The 17840-nt window shown below is 37.5% G+C and overlaps 1 protein-coding gene across 1 annotated transcript in view; it reads right to left on the bottom strand.

Moving 5' to 3' along the window:
- LOC113495092 (protein Skeletor, isoforms B/C) overlaps positions 1–17840 on the bottom strand; it is a 35009-nt gene that overhangs the window by 5151 nt on the left and 12018 nt on the right. The window contains exons 2-6 of the mRNA XM_026873686.1: positions 8818–9049; positions 4887–4998; positions 3652–3870; positions 2813–3013; positions 1036–1128 (exon numbers count right to left, since the gene is read on the bottom strand). Of these exons, the coding sequence (XP_026729487.1) occupies positions 1036–1128; positions 2813–3013; positions 3652–3870; positions 4887–4998; positions 8818–9049 (857 nt within the window). The remainder of the gene's footprint in view (positions 1–1035; positions 1129–2812; positions 3014–3651; positions 3871–4886; positions 4999–8817; positions 9050–17840) is intronic.

Consider the following 17840-nt stretch of genomic DNA (forward strand, 5'->3'; position numbering starts at 1 on the left):
GATGTTAGGTTAGCGTTTTAGCACGAGCGTATTGTAATGCCCTTTTTAATACGGAGACCAAGACTACATGAGACGTCATGACATGTCCACTTGTCCACTATTAAAACATTCAAGTATTGATATATTATATATTTTTGATTTCGGATCATTCCACTCCATACAATGGTTGTGTGGAAGAGATCGCCGAGTAGCGATAACACCGCCAATTTGTACATTTTACATGTTATTTACTGTATCAAATGTTTTCTTTTGATGTGCAATAAAGTGGATTTGTATTGTATTGTATTGTATTGTATTCAATAGAAATTAAAACACATAATAACTGGCGTTATTTATTAACTTTTTAATAGAAACAAGTATTATTATAATGCTAATGTTTTCAATGATATTTTACCTTTAATCTCAGGATACCCGCTTGAAGGGAAACATTAAAGGACTAATTATTAAAGCTTTATTAATTCCAGTCAAAGGGCAGCTAGATGAAAACTCATAGAAAGTGGAATACTTACCACTGCTAAAATACGATTAAAACATGTTTCACAACAAAACCGAAGAAATTGGTTATAATATTATGTTGACACTTAAAAGAAAGAGATAAACATTTAACACAGGATATTTTTGCGTTGTTTACACGTGTGCCACCGATATTATCAATTAATTTGGTAGTTTTAAAATAATATTTCATAAAAATATCTGTAGATACCCAGGTATCGAACCTGGAACAATTCACAAGAAACATTAATTTTGATAAATATTCACTACAAAAATAGAATCTTAATTAACACCTTGGCAGAAACTATACAAATAACAAGTATCATGCAAATGTGACAACCAGCCTAACCAAGGGGTATCGTGTCGTCCAGGTCACTGGGTTGAGGAGGTCAGATAGGCAGTCGCTCCTTGTAAAACACTGGTACTTAGCTGAAATCCGGTTAGACTGGAAGCCGACCCCAACATATTTTTGAAAAGGCTAGGACAGTGATGATGCAAAAGTGTCTTCTTACTAAGTTAACAACAAGTTGTTTATTTAATTACCTGTATTTCCCATCGCACTTGTAATCTTTTGTCTAATATTTCTTTGCAGTTATTGGTCGCGCTGTATGGCGACTGCGACGTCGTGGAGCTGGTCTGTAACATTTGCATCAGTTAGTTGCTCTAACTGTTCTATAAAATACATATGTACCATACTGCTTTACACCTTTAAGAATTAGTGACGTAACGAAAAGTTTTTATAATCTATACTAATATATAAAGCTGAAGAGTTTGTTTGTTTGTTTGAACGCGCTAATCTCAGGAACTACTGGTCCAAATCGAAAAAATATTTTTGTATTGAATAGACCATTCATCGGTTAAGGCTTTAGGCTATAAACCATCACGCTGCGAGTAATAGGAGCGAATATACAATGGAAAATGTGAAAAAACAGGGCAGATATCAATCATAACTTATATCTTCTAACCACGGGGACGAAGTCGCGGGCAACAGCTAGTATTCACTAAAATTTTACTATTACAGGTTACTCATATAGTAACTAATGATTATAATCAATGCAGTCATAGTATTGAAATAGTTAGTCAAATTAATGAAAGGGGATAATAAAAATAAAATATTAGTTAAGATTATTTGCGTAAAAAAATAGATAAATATTATACTTACAGGATTATACCACCAAGCGGGCTGTAAATATGCAAAAGTGCAAATATCCCAAGGTAAGCAGACGAAGAGAAACACATAACGAAACGGTTAAGTTATACAACAAAGCATTTATTAAGTACATAAAAACAATAGTAACACTATAACAGAATAAGCAATTCAGTCTCTGGTACTTTACGAATCAGGATTAAATAGGCAAATAGACTGCTCGGATAGCCGAGTGGTTGAGATCACCACGCCATACTGACGCGACGTGCTTGTTCGATCCCCGCGTAGGACAAGCATTTGTGTGACCCACGAATGCTTGTCCTGACTCTGGGTGTCTTTTGCATGTGAACTGAATGTTTGTGAAACCCCCCGTGAAGCAAGAATTTAATTCCTTAATGCGAGGGTAGTAGTTATAAAAAAGCTAAGTATTACCAGAAGTATACACTCTTTTTTAAGGGCGTATTATAATTGGAAGGCAAAATTGTGTCTTCCTCGGTTTATGAGAAAATCCGCCCCTAGTTCACCGTTTAACAAAAATGACTTATCTGAAACACGTGCACCGACGTATCGACACCTTGTAAAATCAGTTCGCCTTTTAATCCCGATTAGTGAAATTATTTATTCTTATTTTAACGTGAACCAATCAAATGAGAACCATGTTGGTGGTTTGTTGTTAGGTTGGCTTATGACAAGTTTCTGAGATTTATTAGTAGACCCGTTAGGTGACTTGCGTTTACCCTGGAAAGATCGGAAGAAACATATAAAAATAAAGTTAGTCCAGGCAGGCTGTTAATAAACATCATGAAATACACGGGGTTAATTAAAAACCACGCCTATAATTATTGTTAAAACATTAAGAAATTAAAGTAATGATCTTGCTGACTTCAATGCAGCTATCCTGTTTTCCAAAACGATTAGTATTTATTATAAATATTTATAACTAATTTCGAAGACTAATCTACCAGTAAACCATCATAAGAGTCACGTACTGAATGTCATAGGTTTTAAGTCCTATCAGTTATATGACTAGAGGACCTGAAAGAAAACCTTTTTCCATTCCCTTTTTACCTTGGAGTTTATCAGAAATTACCTGTACCTCTACTACGAGTCCTTAAAAAGGTCATTTTGTAAGATGTCATAGTACAGGTAATGGTCTCCAGGCTCCCTTCTCACCGTGATCTTGGTCTGTCCCAGCGCTGGGGGTACGTCCAGGTCTTTAGGTATGTGAACGTGGCCGAAGTTGTGGCGGAACTCGACACACCAGACCGCGAGCCAGTCGATGTCGTACGCGCTGAGTTTGCCCGGCAGCTGGATCTCGATGTCCTCACCCTGATAGCCACGCAGCGGGTTCAGAGAACCCATCTCGTTGGGTACCTGGGATTAATAGGAGGAAAGTGCAAGCTTAGGCTTTAGGTATGGGTTCTATCATAAGTAATAACTTTGGCGGTCTATTGGTTCAGTGATCGGGGATAGAGGGGTAATACCACAACTTGGAGTAAGACTGTACAATTTACTTGAGGAGTTGGTATGCCAACTATCTTCAGTACCAAGGTGTCAAAATAAAGTCTGAAATCGATGATAGATTATCATTATCACACATGTTCCTGATTGAAAGGAAAACTCAACACTAGTAATTTCCGTCATCACTCTCTCTCTCTCACAAGCATAGTTTCCAAACAAATTAATTAGAAGTTGGAGACGCTAAAGTTAAACAGACTTGTCACAAATATGTCGGTAGGTGTATTTACTTGAATACATCAGAGTATTTGGTTCCAGATTCAATATTATTCCATTAAAACAAACATAACACTAGAAAAGTGGATTTGGTATCTTCCTGTTTAGTTTTCAACCATAAATGCATTTGTATTTCGAAGCTACATTCTGAACAGGGTTATCTAAGCTGTTATGTGGCTGTCTTCAGTAACACATCACCGTTCGTCTCAATCAACAGTTTATCTAGTGTATTCGAATTTAAGAAGTGCCTACGAAGACTAGTATTTTGTGATATTCACCTTGGTACCAAATGGGTTGGGCTCGGATCCATTGCCGACCCAGAAGTAGGCGTCAGGACCTGCACCGTCGTAGTGAAGGTTGGGGATGTAGAATGTCTTGGCGTCAAGCACGCTGATGTTGCCGGAGCGCAGGCCGTGCGCCAGGCGCCGGAACTCGGGCAGGACGCGCGCCCGCGGCGCCTCCAGCCCGCTTGGGATGAACACGTCGCCGAAGTTCACCTGGACATACAATTCAATTCAAACATCATAACTCACATGCATATAATCAGTGCCTGAGACTTGGAAGAGGCCAAAAAGCAGGTCACCAGATAACACCCCTTTTCTCATCGGTGTTTACAAGAGCCGCAACACTGTTCGTAGCATAAACGCTTTTTTTTGAAAGATTAATAGATTTTTTTGTAAGTATGTACTTGTATTAAACTATGTATTTAATTATGTCATAAGTGAAGGAAAGGTTTAAAGCTACGTATTGGCTATAATTCAAGAATTATACCCTGTTTTGTGCTGGAATATTTAACTGATGTGATAACTAAACGTATTCCAGTTCCGGGTGAGATTCAAATGAGAATATACAAAATACAAAACCATAATCAAACGTTTTTATTTCAAGAAGTTAATATTGAATCTAGGTGCACAGTTCCAAAATGTCATTCTTATGGAGTGGAAGCGCAAGAAACTCCATAAATGCATTTGTCAACATCTCATAAATCACTTTTATAATCCTGAATGTTGCAAATTGGTATGACAATTCAGATATAAAATCCCATTCTTGTCAAATTAACATCGAGCGAACGCGTTCATTAAATTGGCTGAGCACAGCGAGCATAACCAATGGCTGCGCGGGAAAGCCGCCGGCAAATGGCGGCCACGCGTTTTGGCGCGAAAGTAGTAGACATGCGCCCTGCGCGCCGAAAAGTAATCGATATTTTGTTTGGCTGGTTACTGCACGGAACGCGTTTTTGCGTATATTAGATGTTATTTAATTTTGTAACGTAGAAAATAACATGAATTACATACTTAGTCCAAAATGTTTAATGAAGTTTGTTATATTACCTAAATAATTCGGAAGTATACAAACTCATCATAACTTCAGTTCTAGAGTAGAACATCAAAGTGAACCTTAACAAAATTTCCCAATTTCCAATTTCCTAAAAGTCTAATATTTAGTATGGACTACTTATATGTACGATTTAGATTTTTCAGAAGCTCGTCGTATTGTTATTTTGGATACTTACAGTAAACCTGCGGCACCACACGCTGAGCCACTTGATGTCCCTCAGGCGCTTGCCTCCCGGCAGCCGCAGCAGGATGTCGGAGTTACTGTGCGCCGACAGTATTGGGGGGTCCCTACAAAATACGAGCATATTCATAAAATATACATGTTTCAAACAGACCTATGCAGCAAGCAAGCGTGTCATTTAACTTCTTCATCAAATTCAAAAGTGATCATTTCAATATGCCATTTTTTCAAGCATTTTGTAAAAGTTACACAAATCTACGTGCGACACTAGGGGCACTGCACCAATATGTCATTTTTATTAAGAAGAACCGACAAGAAATTACAAAAGTTGCTCTTTTAAAAGTAAATAATTACAGTATAATCTTAAACATTAATATTTATGTTTGCAAAAACAGTATAAAAAAGCATCGTCTCAACTTTTCGTGAGTCTACTATCGTGCAACAATTGCTCGTGGAGCTGGGTGGCTAGGTTATATTTCGATCACAGGTTAAGCTACGATTGACACGGTCGGTCCGTAGATGGGAGCCCATCTTTCTCATAACGAGTTCCTGCGTGTTTCGGAAGGCACGATAAATTGTGGGTCCCAGCTATTATTCATGCACCATTGACAGTAGTCAGAAGCTAGAAAGTCTGACAACCAGTCTAACTAAGGGGTATCGTGTCATCTAGGTAACTGGGTTGAGGAGGTCAGATAGGCAGTCGCTCCTTGTAAAACACTGGTACTTAGAAACCGGTTAGACTGGTAGCCGACCTCAACATAGTTGGGAAAAGGCTAGCACGATGATGACCATCTTGCAACAATTAAACTTCATAACCAGGGATTGTTTAACAATCTTGGTTGCATTTACTATGAGGGCGACATTTTGCTTACCACTAAAACATTTTTAAATATATAAATTAGGTACGTAACTGCCAGGCCGACTTTTTAGAGCATTTGATAAAAATCACTAAACCACCTAACGCTAAATCCTCGTTATCAAAATGCCAATTTTCTTCAAAACCGTATGTATAATATTACGACAACAGTGTATCTTCTCCCTAAGCGGTTATTACACTGCGGTTCGCATGCACCCCACACCGGAGACGAAACCCCCACGCAATCATCTTTATTTAATTAACAAACAATTTTAGTATTGTTATTCATATTTATTATAATGTCCCGAAATTAGCGTGTCGGGGGTCCCCTTAAGCATTTTAAGGAGGTTTTAATAGGGTAGGATGATGATGTAGGCTGTATTTGCATAGCTTCCACATTTTCTTGATTATTTTTATTTTTTAGATTTTCCTCGGTAAATGTTATGAAAGATTCCTACTTTATGCTGACATGATAGGTAACTAAAGCTAAATTTCTTTTTGATAGTCTTTCAAACATGATTGTTTAGGACATAAGTCGCTTGAAGACTGCTCAATTCTCTGGGACATCTGTGACAAGGAAACACGATAATGCAATTATGCCAACATAAGTACGTAAAAATCGTATAACACGTGCATCAGGAGGCACTATTTAAAGAGTTACTTTGAACTGTAATTGCGTTGTTACGAGCATTTAATAACAGAACAGTGGTTTGTCACGACTTTATTGATTTTAAGTAATGTCTAAATAATTACCCACAGTTTCATAATCACTGTACGTCGCTGTGTTGTAGATTAATCTAATGGTGTTTTGTTGACACAGAATGCCTATTTACTACGTCCGAAAATACACTTAAGTGCATGGATAGCCGAATGGTTGAGGTCACCATGCCAAACCCACTGTGCGCGTCGTGTTGCGATTTCGATCCCCCTAGGGGAGCAAGCAAGCAAGCATTTGTGTGATCCACGTATTCTTGTCCTGAGTGTGGGTGTCTTTCTGCATATGACTTGAATATTTGTGAAATCCCCCGCCATGCAAATATAAAATTCTTTATTGAGGGAGTCGTTTTATTAAACAAATGCTAGTGCTGAGTTGGATTAAATAACGTTTAAATGGATAACGGACGCCCTAGGTTTAAACTTTCGAGTGTTGCAGTTATGGGCATGTACGCGGGTCAAAACCTAGTATATTTTATATATAACACTATATATTTTAATTGATAAACTTCAAATGTCTACTCTACAGAAGGAAAGAACAAATACTTAAGTTAATTAATTCTAAGTTACTTAGAAAAAGGGCATCCCCTTGTCTTCGTCGGATTATTCAAATGGCGTCTCTCTCTGTCACAGTCTCATCGCGAACAGAATTCGTTCGTTCGCACTCGGAATACCAACTATCATCGATTGGAGTAAAATTTTTGATGAAATACGGCAAAACGGATAAAATCCGAAGTACGGTAAGTACTTATTTAGACTTCATATTTATTTTGGACATTCACCTCATGAATCAATGAGTATACAATGTGTCAATTTTATAGCTTCCTCTTAGTGCTTTTATAAACTTAAATATTGCTTTATTATAACTTAAATTCAGTAATAGAAAAAGAAGTCGTTGCATAGGAATAAGGAGTATAGTCCATCTTTCAAAGGATGGATAACGAAAGCTGATAGCCGACACACATTATTTTTTGCAGCACTTATATCATCACTATAACCTTTTCAAACCATGTTGGGGTCGGCTTCCAGTCTAACCGAATGCAGATAAGTACTAATGCTTTACAAGGAACGGCCGCCTATCAGACCTCCTGAAGCTCAAGTTACCTGGGTAATATACGATACCTCATAGTACTAACTACCTGTAACACACACAATTTAATGTGTTTAATGAACTCTTTAGATATACCATAGATCCTCTTCCGCACTACGGCCGGCAGCGACAGATCGCCTCCCACTTAATTTATTGCTGAAGCAGCCATGCCCCGTCAGTCACCCTGAACGACAGGGAGCCGTGCCTCCTCCCGAGCCAGTCGTCGAGCACTGGCCGGAGCCCGTATCGAGCCTAGCTTAACCTGTGTTCAACCAACTTGTGAAGCTTAGCCACTAACATTTGATACATTCAGTTTATTTGCAGCACAAAATCATATTCCATCTCAAAAATATTCATGCCACTCAAAAACTCCAAAACACCACTCCCAATTATTGTTGTTACCAAGATTCTACTTTTAACAGTTGGCAACAGACGTAATATCGTTGGCGAAGGTTCATTAATACCAGCTTGACCTTGACCCCGTGTCCTTTATGTAACGATCGCAGAAGTACTCAATGAATCCACAAGATGATCACCAAACGAAACGAACGATTTTGAAACGCGGCCGTTGCTAAGCCGATGAGAAATCAGAACAATGTGTAAAGTTAATAAACGAAGTTTAAGTAATCTTTGAAACCGTGTTTATGAAGAGGGAGAGAAAGAGATGAAGCTATGCGGGGACACAGTTTCATCTCTATTATGCTGAAACTGTGATAGCTCAAGATAAACACAGTTACCTTGACTTTATGGCGATTGTCTTTGTTAGAAAATCCAGAAATCTAAATTTTACATATATATTTAATAACTTCCATTAAGCTACGATTAATAGGAGTAGAGCAGTAAAGAAATTTCTTACGAATAAAGGCAGAAGTTATTTTGACTCTAAAAAATTAATCCGATTAAAAAAATCCTAAGTGACATCTTCTAACCACGAGGACAAAGTCGCGGGCAACAGTTAGTATAGAATAATGTTTCTGACTTTCAGACACCACGCTAGTTAGCCTCAAAATTGATAATAATATCATTATAGTATATATAATATCTATCGTGAGACCGATTCATTATTAAATATGAAACGGTTTACTCACGCGCACCAGTTCGACTCGCTCACCCGCCGCGTCAGCCCATGATTATATAAGGGTCCGAAAATAGTCGGGCATCACACAAACATTCGTCCTAGATGGGAATCAAACGCACGTCCTGTTGCAGCAGTCAGCCACTAACCAGTGGACCACCAAGCCAGTTTTTTTCCCTGATTTCACTGACCTTGTTGTATAATCCTCTGGGTACGGCACGAGGATACCTTCTGGGCTGGGTTGAGGCGAGTCCCCGACCCAGAAGTAGGCATCAGGTCCCGTGCCATCGTACGCAAACCCGCGCACGAAGACCGTGCTCTCGTCGACGGCGTACACGGTGCCGCGGATGCCGTGGGCGTACTGAGTGAGACGCCCGATCAGACGCCCGTAGTAAGGCTCCGGACGACGTGATGTAACTGCGCCTGGAACAAAGCGTGCTGGATAAATTACGGCTTATCTATATCATTTGATACATGTTTTGTACTATATGCTCGGAGGTGGAAGTTCTTAATAGCGTAATAACGAGGAAACCCGCTCCGGGTCTGTGACCCGCGAAGGTGAAATGTGTCGCACCTCTCTACACCCTTAGCCTATCTCACTGATGTTCCCTCTCGCCCGTTTTTGAGCCGGCGAGTCATCGCCTGCTAGTTTAATATTTTTTTTATGTCTTGAAAGGCAGGTGCTATAGTTTTCCATAGCATGTGAAGGAAACGATTTCATTGATCATTACTATACCAAATTATCCCCACAAATTACAATAGTTTCGTAGCTATCCTGGGCCGTCCATGTTTGTTTTTTAATAGAGCAGGGGTGGATGGCCCCTGGTAGATACCCCATCACATTTTTTTTAAAGTTCTCAACAAGGCCTCTTCATGTTGGACCTGTGTCCCCGTGCACGCCTCTAAAAAGTACCGTGTCTCTTCACGTGAAGTGATCCCGTGACTGAAAAGAGATGTATAATGATACTATAATACCTATACCTAAGTATTTTATTTTGAAAAGAGTAACTTTGGAGTTCTTGCCGGTTCTTCTCCATAAGAATGACACTTCGGAACCGTGCAACTAGAGTCAGTTATATAACGTTTTGGAACTGTCTGAAAAAGGGCCTATTTGAAATAATTTAAAACATTTGTTTTTGATCTAATATTAAAAATTCTCGAGTCACGGTGAACATAATTGAACTCGTCCGAAACGACTGAACCAATTTCATAATAGTTCGGTGGTCATGCTCATATCGGTTACATCTGAGACGGACAACATTTGTTTTTTTTCAAGCCCTTTAAGGGCACGGCATAACATCGTTTGATGGGTCAGCTAGTTCAATAAAATGATTAAAGTTTACCGGAATCGTTTTAGGAAAAACTCCTTAACATTCCAAGGTTAACAGAATCGGTTAATTAATTTCGCCAATAAACAGTTAATCTTATCTTCATTGTAAAAACAATATTTCTTCAAGTTAAATTACTCTATAATTACTAATGAAACAAAAGCCTATTAATATTATTAATGTGAAAATATGTCTTCAATCAATCTGCCTTTCAGACCAAACTAATGCACCGTTTTTTCACGAAATTGTCTGACAGTAAACGCAGGCTACTTTTTGACCGGATAAACTTGAGAGAAGGGCCTTGAAATTTGTGTGAACTCGTTACGACTGTCAAAGATGTGTAAATAACAACCGGGATCTACAGTTTAACTTGCCTTCCGAAACACGGAAGGATTCTTTATGATATACATGGTCACCCATCTACAGGCCGACCGTATATTTTTTTTTTTAAATTATTTATTTATTAAAAAAATAGAAAATAGAAAATTACATAAAAAATCAGTTTAACCTGTGATCGATGAACTTGTGCCGTTGTTGTTAGTCACCCAACACAACCATGATTCACTTCGATGGCATACAGACACCAAACTATAACAGCAGTTTTGACACGTCGTTGGGGTTTCAAAATAGTCTTATTACTTTTGCACAGACTTTGGAAGCCTGACTGATCTGTGCGAGACGTATGGGCACGTCTCGTGTACATCATCAGTACATCTCGTGCTTACGAGTGCAGCTCTACAAACACGGCTTCCAATAATGATATTGCCACTGTACAAGAGAGATGGCGCTACTCGCCGTGTATACCTGTATAGCACTCACATCAATAATAAACTATAACAAGTGGGTTATAGAATTTGACTAAATCTAATAATATGACAATTAATCTGTGAAGTCCGTCACAGATATTTCCAAAATATATTGAATACGTATTTTTTAATTTAAAACTCTTATATTTGGTAGTGGGACTTAAATCATCACTTGCCATTAAAAAGTGTAGGTAACTAGGTACTGGTAAGTGACGTCACACGAGATTTTAAATCACTGTATTCCTTCCTTTTACTGTTTTGTGCGATAAAAGAAACAATATGTATCCTTTATTTCTTGGCTATTTGTCTGACTGACTAAATACTCATTAAAATTAAGACATGTTGGTAGACCCTCAGATCCTTAGGCCTAAATAATGAACTTTGATTGCAATTCTCAGTACTCAAGATTTTTTAGATTTTTTAGCACTTTTATACTATAATAGTTTTGATAGTAACCATCGTGAGAATGATTCATTATTAAATGATGTAACGGTTAACTCACGCGTATTTATCGGGGTAGCCCAAGTAGTTTCGGACCATACCGGAGTCCTTAATCGTCCGAAACTAGTCGGGCTATCCCGATAAATACGCGTGAATAATATTTCTTAAATCTTATCAATGTAACACTAGGGGTTTCATACAAAACGGCTAAATTAAAACAAATCAGTTTTTAATTTACATAGGTCATTTTCCGGGAACTTTCAAAACGTTATAGTAATGACCCTAGTTGCGCTTGCCAAAGTATATTGTATTTCAAACCATCATTCAAATGCGTATTGCGTTATTACGAACGGAACAATTGCTAGCGATATCAGGTACAAGTGTTATGAAAAAATAAAAGTCCTGTGTACGATAACATTATATAAGCTAAGAACATACGTAGTATGTAAATTTTTATCGTCACAAAATGCTGTGCAGCAAATGATTGTGTGACCAAAAAGTGATAGTTCGTGCATGATTTGGATTTCAAATAATGCTTGTAATTATTTTCATCCCGAATTTAGCTATCACTATGTACAGTACTGCAATATAACGAAAGACTACGATGACAACCGAGCGTGTTTACAAGTCTTTCAACGTTTTTGGAACTCTAATAGAACGAAGCGAGAAAAATCAAGCCGAAACTCTACCTTTAATGGACGTCACAGATTTCCCCGAGTTTTAACGTCTGACTACCAAACAACACACCCTGTATAATACAGAGTGACAATAATTTCCGAATTTAGGGGGACTAGCCACCCCGAACAGAATGTCATAAACAAAAAACAAAACATTACATTCTGTGACTTAACAAGTCAAATATAAAGTACAAATTAGCCTATCGTTTGGATGTTAATGAGGTTTTTTGGGGAAGCAATAACGTTGAAAGCTGCAATCGATCAGTGGATGTCGATTCCATTAACTGACGGATGTTCAGTTTGATAAGTCACCGACTATGGGAGTGATTTGGCGAATAAATTACTGTTTTATATATGGTTTTTATACATTGCTGATGTTTATTACACCTTAAAACGCTGAACGCGACGTGTTGCGGGTTCGATCATTTGATCCCCGCGTCGTACGCACAAGAATTTGCGTGAACCATGAACGAGTCTTGAGTCTGAATATCTTTGTGCATGTGACTTTAGGATTAAATTCCTTAATGCGGGAGTCGTATTTAAAATAAAAAGGCCCTAAATATCTATACGAATATTATGAAGTTTGTGTGTTTGTTAAATTGTAAGGGGTAATCTTGAGATCTGAACCGATTTTTAAAATTATTTTACCAATAGGAAGCTACATTATTGCTGAGTGTCATAGGTAACATCAAAAACCGAAAAATAAAAAGGCTTTTACGTGATCATCCGTTTTGCAAAGGGAATCGGAGAAAAAACGGTCGAATGAAAGCGTTTCTTACGAACGTTGCCTTAATTATGAAACATATATTTTTTGAGTTCTAGAGAAAAGATGTGGAGCTTGAAAATGCCAAAAATAACTCAACGACAGCATATGTCTAACTTTTATATGTAAGTTACTTTCGAATTTTGTATTAACATGCAAATACAAACTATACCTACGTATGACCCTCCTTTTGGCAGTTAGAAATTAAAACATAACACCCTGTACTAAAAAAGAATTATTAACATTATGCCCAACGAGGTGGGCACGGTTCAGCTAGTCTGTAATAAAGATAATCAAAAGAATGAAGTATAGAATAGTGCAGAAATCGAGTTGTGAAAGTCTTTAAAATTCAAGTCAAAGAATGAGTGTTGGCCTTTATCTTATGTAAAAACATATTGAATAAACGAAAGTACTGTCAGTACTCACATTTAATATTATTGCTACAATAAAAACTGGTCAATAGTCTAGCCCTATAAAAGTATTTACAAGTTACTAATGGATATTTTACATGTTATTGCTATACTAGAGATATACTTGAATGCAAGCAAAATCAAATTACATTTTCTTTCCAAATTTAGTTTTTCATTAAAATGAAAACGGACAAGATTTAAGGTATAATAACCGCCATATATTACGCCGCCTCCCGGAGAACAAAATTCGTAGGTGGCCCGCAATGGGTCGCTTGCAGCGCGCATGCGTTGTGTCGACATCACAAGAACGCTTGTGCGACACTACCCGTCGTTACCGACACTAGTGTTGTCACATGTCGATGTTGGAAGATATCGATTGTATGAATATTTGGTTTTAGTCGATTGAAATTGATTTTGGATACAATTTGTTCCAAAAATTATGTCGAATGTTTGTAGGAGAATTTTGTAAAACGGACTCTTTATTTTGCAATACAAAATATATTCTTTATTTCTGAGAGATCTACACTAGAGAAATTTGGTTTTAAATCGATAGGTTGTGCACCATGTAATACAATTAGGTAACATTAAGTGCTAAAAGATTTTTACAAAACTTCCAATAAATATAAATTGATTTTCCATGTAACAATGCTTACAACTCTTTAATTTAAAAGATACGTAAATTCAAAGCATCTTCATAAAAACAGAAGGCAACGATAAAAAATCACGCACGTCCTTAGCGAGGAATAAAAATGTGATCAGAATATTTTGCGCTGAAATTAATCCTGTTACATAGAGCCACAGAATTAATACCTGTGGAGATATTCCCGCGTTTTTTGCACACGTTCCCGAGTTTGGGGCGCTCAGGGATTTGTACAACCGTCGAGCAAGCGGTTTCGTTGATATGTGTGTATCATGGAAGTAGACATTCAGAGGTTTTCGAGATTGAACGAATGAGTATTATGAGAAAGGAGTAGTGTTATATGTAGTAACAAGTTCATTAATGAAACCAATTATTATTTCTAAGTTATTTACGTTTATTTAACAACATACATGAACACAATAGCCCGACTGTGAGAAACGGGTTTCGCATATTTTCAGTACCTAAGCTTGAAATATATTTACTAATTCTACTAATAATTAATATGTATTCTTGTAAGACTGAAAGTAGTCTTGGTATAATCGTTACGTTGCCCCCTCGGCGGTATTTATCTAATATCCTAAGCGGAATCTGCTCCCCATTACGGGATATTTTGATTGACACGCACACCCCTGAGATTTACAGGGGGTAAGCTAGGGTTGAGATAGTTTACAACAGTTTTCCTTGATGAAATATTATTATTATTTATGATGTTGTCTCAATCTGATAATATTGACTTTGAATGCCTTAATGTTATTGTAGAGTTTGACCAATTAACAGTGAATGCAGATATCTTAAATATTATATCTTTAATATTGTCGTTAAAAAGGTAGCTCGTATACGTAAAGCTTTCCGAAACTAACGTTTTTGAACGGAGAAACCTGTTGGCAACAATACGGGCAGTATTGTTTGAGTACCACATACACAACTTATGGAAAACACCATTCAACTCATACTGAATTAGAAAACTCTTTAAATATATTATCTTATTTAGGCACAAAACAATTAATTTCTTGTAAAAAGTATTCAGAAACACTAAACAAGAAGTATAGAAGAGAAGTGTAGTAAAAATATAAAACTAAAAATAATCCTGGTTAACATCATAAGAACGAAGCAATACCTACACTACGCATAACAGATTCTAACAGAGGCTACAACCCTGATCATCCCCTCGAGAGCGGGTTCCTCCCCCCCAAGCCTCAACACGTACATTTAATACAGTTTTGTCTTGCCATTTCGATACTCGTTTGTCGAATATCTCCTGTGATGTACTTACGTCAGATATTTTAAGTACTTCGAATGGTTTACAAAATATACACAGTATTCGAGTTTCCGTCCACGTGGACCCATACGTTATGTTTTTTCGTGAATAACAACAAACTTTTTTTTTTTGGAATCTTGTTTGTTAAGACTCACAGAATTCAATTTCTTAGTTGCTTTCCAACTTTAAATATGATTTAGCCGAGGTGTTATCGGTTATTGAAATCTATCTCATACGTATTAGTCGTGATCGCCGGCTAGATTCGGAACCAACTGACTGCACAAGGGTTACCATATAAAAAAAACTCGTTAAACTGTTTAAAAAGGACTCAATAGGTAAAACAAAAGCCCCACGAGCTTCTTTTATCTGTTTTCTTTTGTTCACAAGATGCAAACCACGGTTTGTGAGTGTGACGGTCGCTTAGCAATATCCTCTAATGAACATTAGTACCACGTAACCACGTGGCTGGTTATGCTGGTGGCTTAGAGGCCTTATTGCCAACGACCTATTTGACTATTCTCGTGACGAGAAGTTGCTTAGAAACGTCATCTTAGTTTTTTCTAGCGTTAACACTAATAATACCAAAACCAGGTGTCCAAAACTTTTTCCAACGCCTAATAAGCTGAAACGCTCATTAAAATACTCGTAAACCAATCGACCATTCCCTGGTTGTTCTTGAGTGCGCCGTTAAGGATATGAATTGTCAGTCTTAACCCTTTTCTGTTGAAATAAAACGGAATAGGCAATAAAATGTGAGGTACAGTACACCATACGACTGTGTTGGAAACGGCTGTGTATTATAGACCTTTTGAGGTTTGAAATAGGAATGATTTTTACCTTTATTTACTGCTCCCAATGCGGGGCGGGCTGGGAAAGGCTCCCAGCGTTAAATTTTAAGATCGAAGAGAAAGTGCGTTTGAATATCAAGTTTTTTCGGTGGAGGTGAGAGCTTATGGAGGTTTTATGTAGATTTTATGTTTGTGTCTTGCGTAAGTACTTCTTCTTATAAAATTGCGGTTTGTACTCATGACGCCTTGGCATAACATTATTAAATAATTCATGTGCTCATTCAACCTTCGAACAGGTTTGATCAGGCAATCAATTTAAAACGAAATGGAAGCACGAATGTGGCCTAATATAATATATATATTCGCTTTCTTGTCCCGTCATAAGTATATATCTATCAGTGGTTGACATCAAATACTCTCCGTCGAATGATTTATAAAAAGAAACTGGCTGTTGCCCGCGGGCCTGCCCGTTACAAATAAAAATGATCCCACGGGAATATTAACTTAATATTATATTAATATTTGTGTTAACGTAATTGGTAATACGTGTTAGCATAAATAAATAAATAAATATTAAATCGGGACGAAAACTCCTATGTTAGGATCTATCCAGATTATAAAATATCTGTGTACCAAGTTTCGTATAAATCCAATGAGCGGTTTTTAGCGTGAAATGTTAAGAAACATCTAGACATACAAACATTCGGGTATCATAATTAGTAGGATTCGATCTGACAGCGTGTTTGTACACCAGATACAACGTTTAAGTACACCCGCTTCAGGTACAGTATGTAAAGTATGTTTGCCTAAAGAGCAAAGTTCAGAGTTTCGTATAGGTCATTCCTTAGTTAACCGTTGTTACTATCTTCGGCATGATTCTCTGCGCAGTTCAGAGTGTACAGGCCACAGGGGAAGTATACCGGTATTCAGTGCTACTCGGTGGACTTGGAGCTAATACAAGCCTTTTGAAGGCTTTTATTAGCTCCGAGTCCGATAACTAACATGTATGAAATATCAAGGTGAAGAATTTACTATAATAGAATTATAAAATGTGAATTTTAGAAATTTCGGCTTTTTGTTCTTCTAAACGCCCGCTCATTAAATCAAAGTTCGATAGAATTTTAGCAAAAGCTAGTAAGAGTAAAATATTATGAAACAGCCATAATAGGTTTTAATATTTACATCAAATTCTTTGATTTATGACACCGATTTCAAAGAACCAAAGACAATAAAGGCACCATGTTGTAAAGCTGTCCAAATACTTTTCGGAGTTCAAAATAGTTTAAAATCATTTACCTGTTACGACTCTGAAAGATGTAGGAATAACAACTGGAACCCACAATTTAACGTGCCTTCCGAAACCCGGAGGAACTGGTTATGACAAAAATGGTCGCCCATCTATGGACCAACCGCGTCAAGCCTAGCTTAACCTGTGATCAATTAACTTATGCGGTTATAGCTTATCCACGATCTCAAATATATGTCCTTCTCATCGTTTTCGATAACGATAACCCTTGGCAAGTCACTTCCTAGCGTGAGCCCGGATGTGATTTTCATTTCTAGTTTCAGGGCAAAATCCAAATTGACGAAGACCTCCATTCGAAATATTCTGTGCGACGATGTGTGCCCTCATGTATGAATAATAACTAACCTAAACTCAGCAGTTTTGCAAAGCACAGCCTTGTTATATGAATAAGACTCGTTTGAAAGTATTCACATCGGTTGTCAAAGTTGACCTTTGCGGTCTCACCTACCTTGCACCACTTGCATTTTACATTGAACGAACCGATTATGTCACTTCTGATATATCATACCTACCCACTGTAACAAATCTCACATTCAGAACACAATGATCATAGTTGGTTCTCTTAACCTGTAATTTGTTTTCTGTAATTTACACAAAAGAACCATTATTTTAAGACTTCAATTTATTTTTTGTTAAAATACTCTCGCATTAAAGACCTCTCGTGCCACGAGAGGTTTCAAAAACAGTTTTTTTCGTGGACCACGGGGATCCTCAACACGTCGCGCTCAGTAGGTTGCGTGTGGTGACGTCAACCACTTGGCTATCCGTGCAGTCAAGAACTCTGCTTTTTAATAGAG

Source organism: Trichoplusia ni, chromosome 6 (genome assembly GCF_003590095.1).
Source record: "Trichoplusia ni isolate ovarian cell line Hi5 chromosome 6, tn1, whole genome shotgun sequence".
NCBI classification, from domain to species: Eukaryota; Metazoa; Arthropoda; class Insecta; order Lepidoptera; family Noctuidae; genus Trichoplusia; species Trichoplusia ni.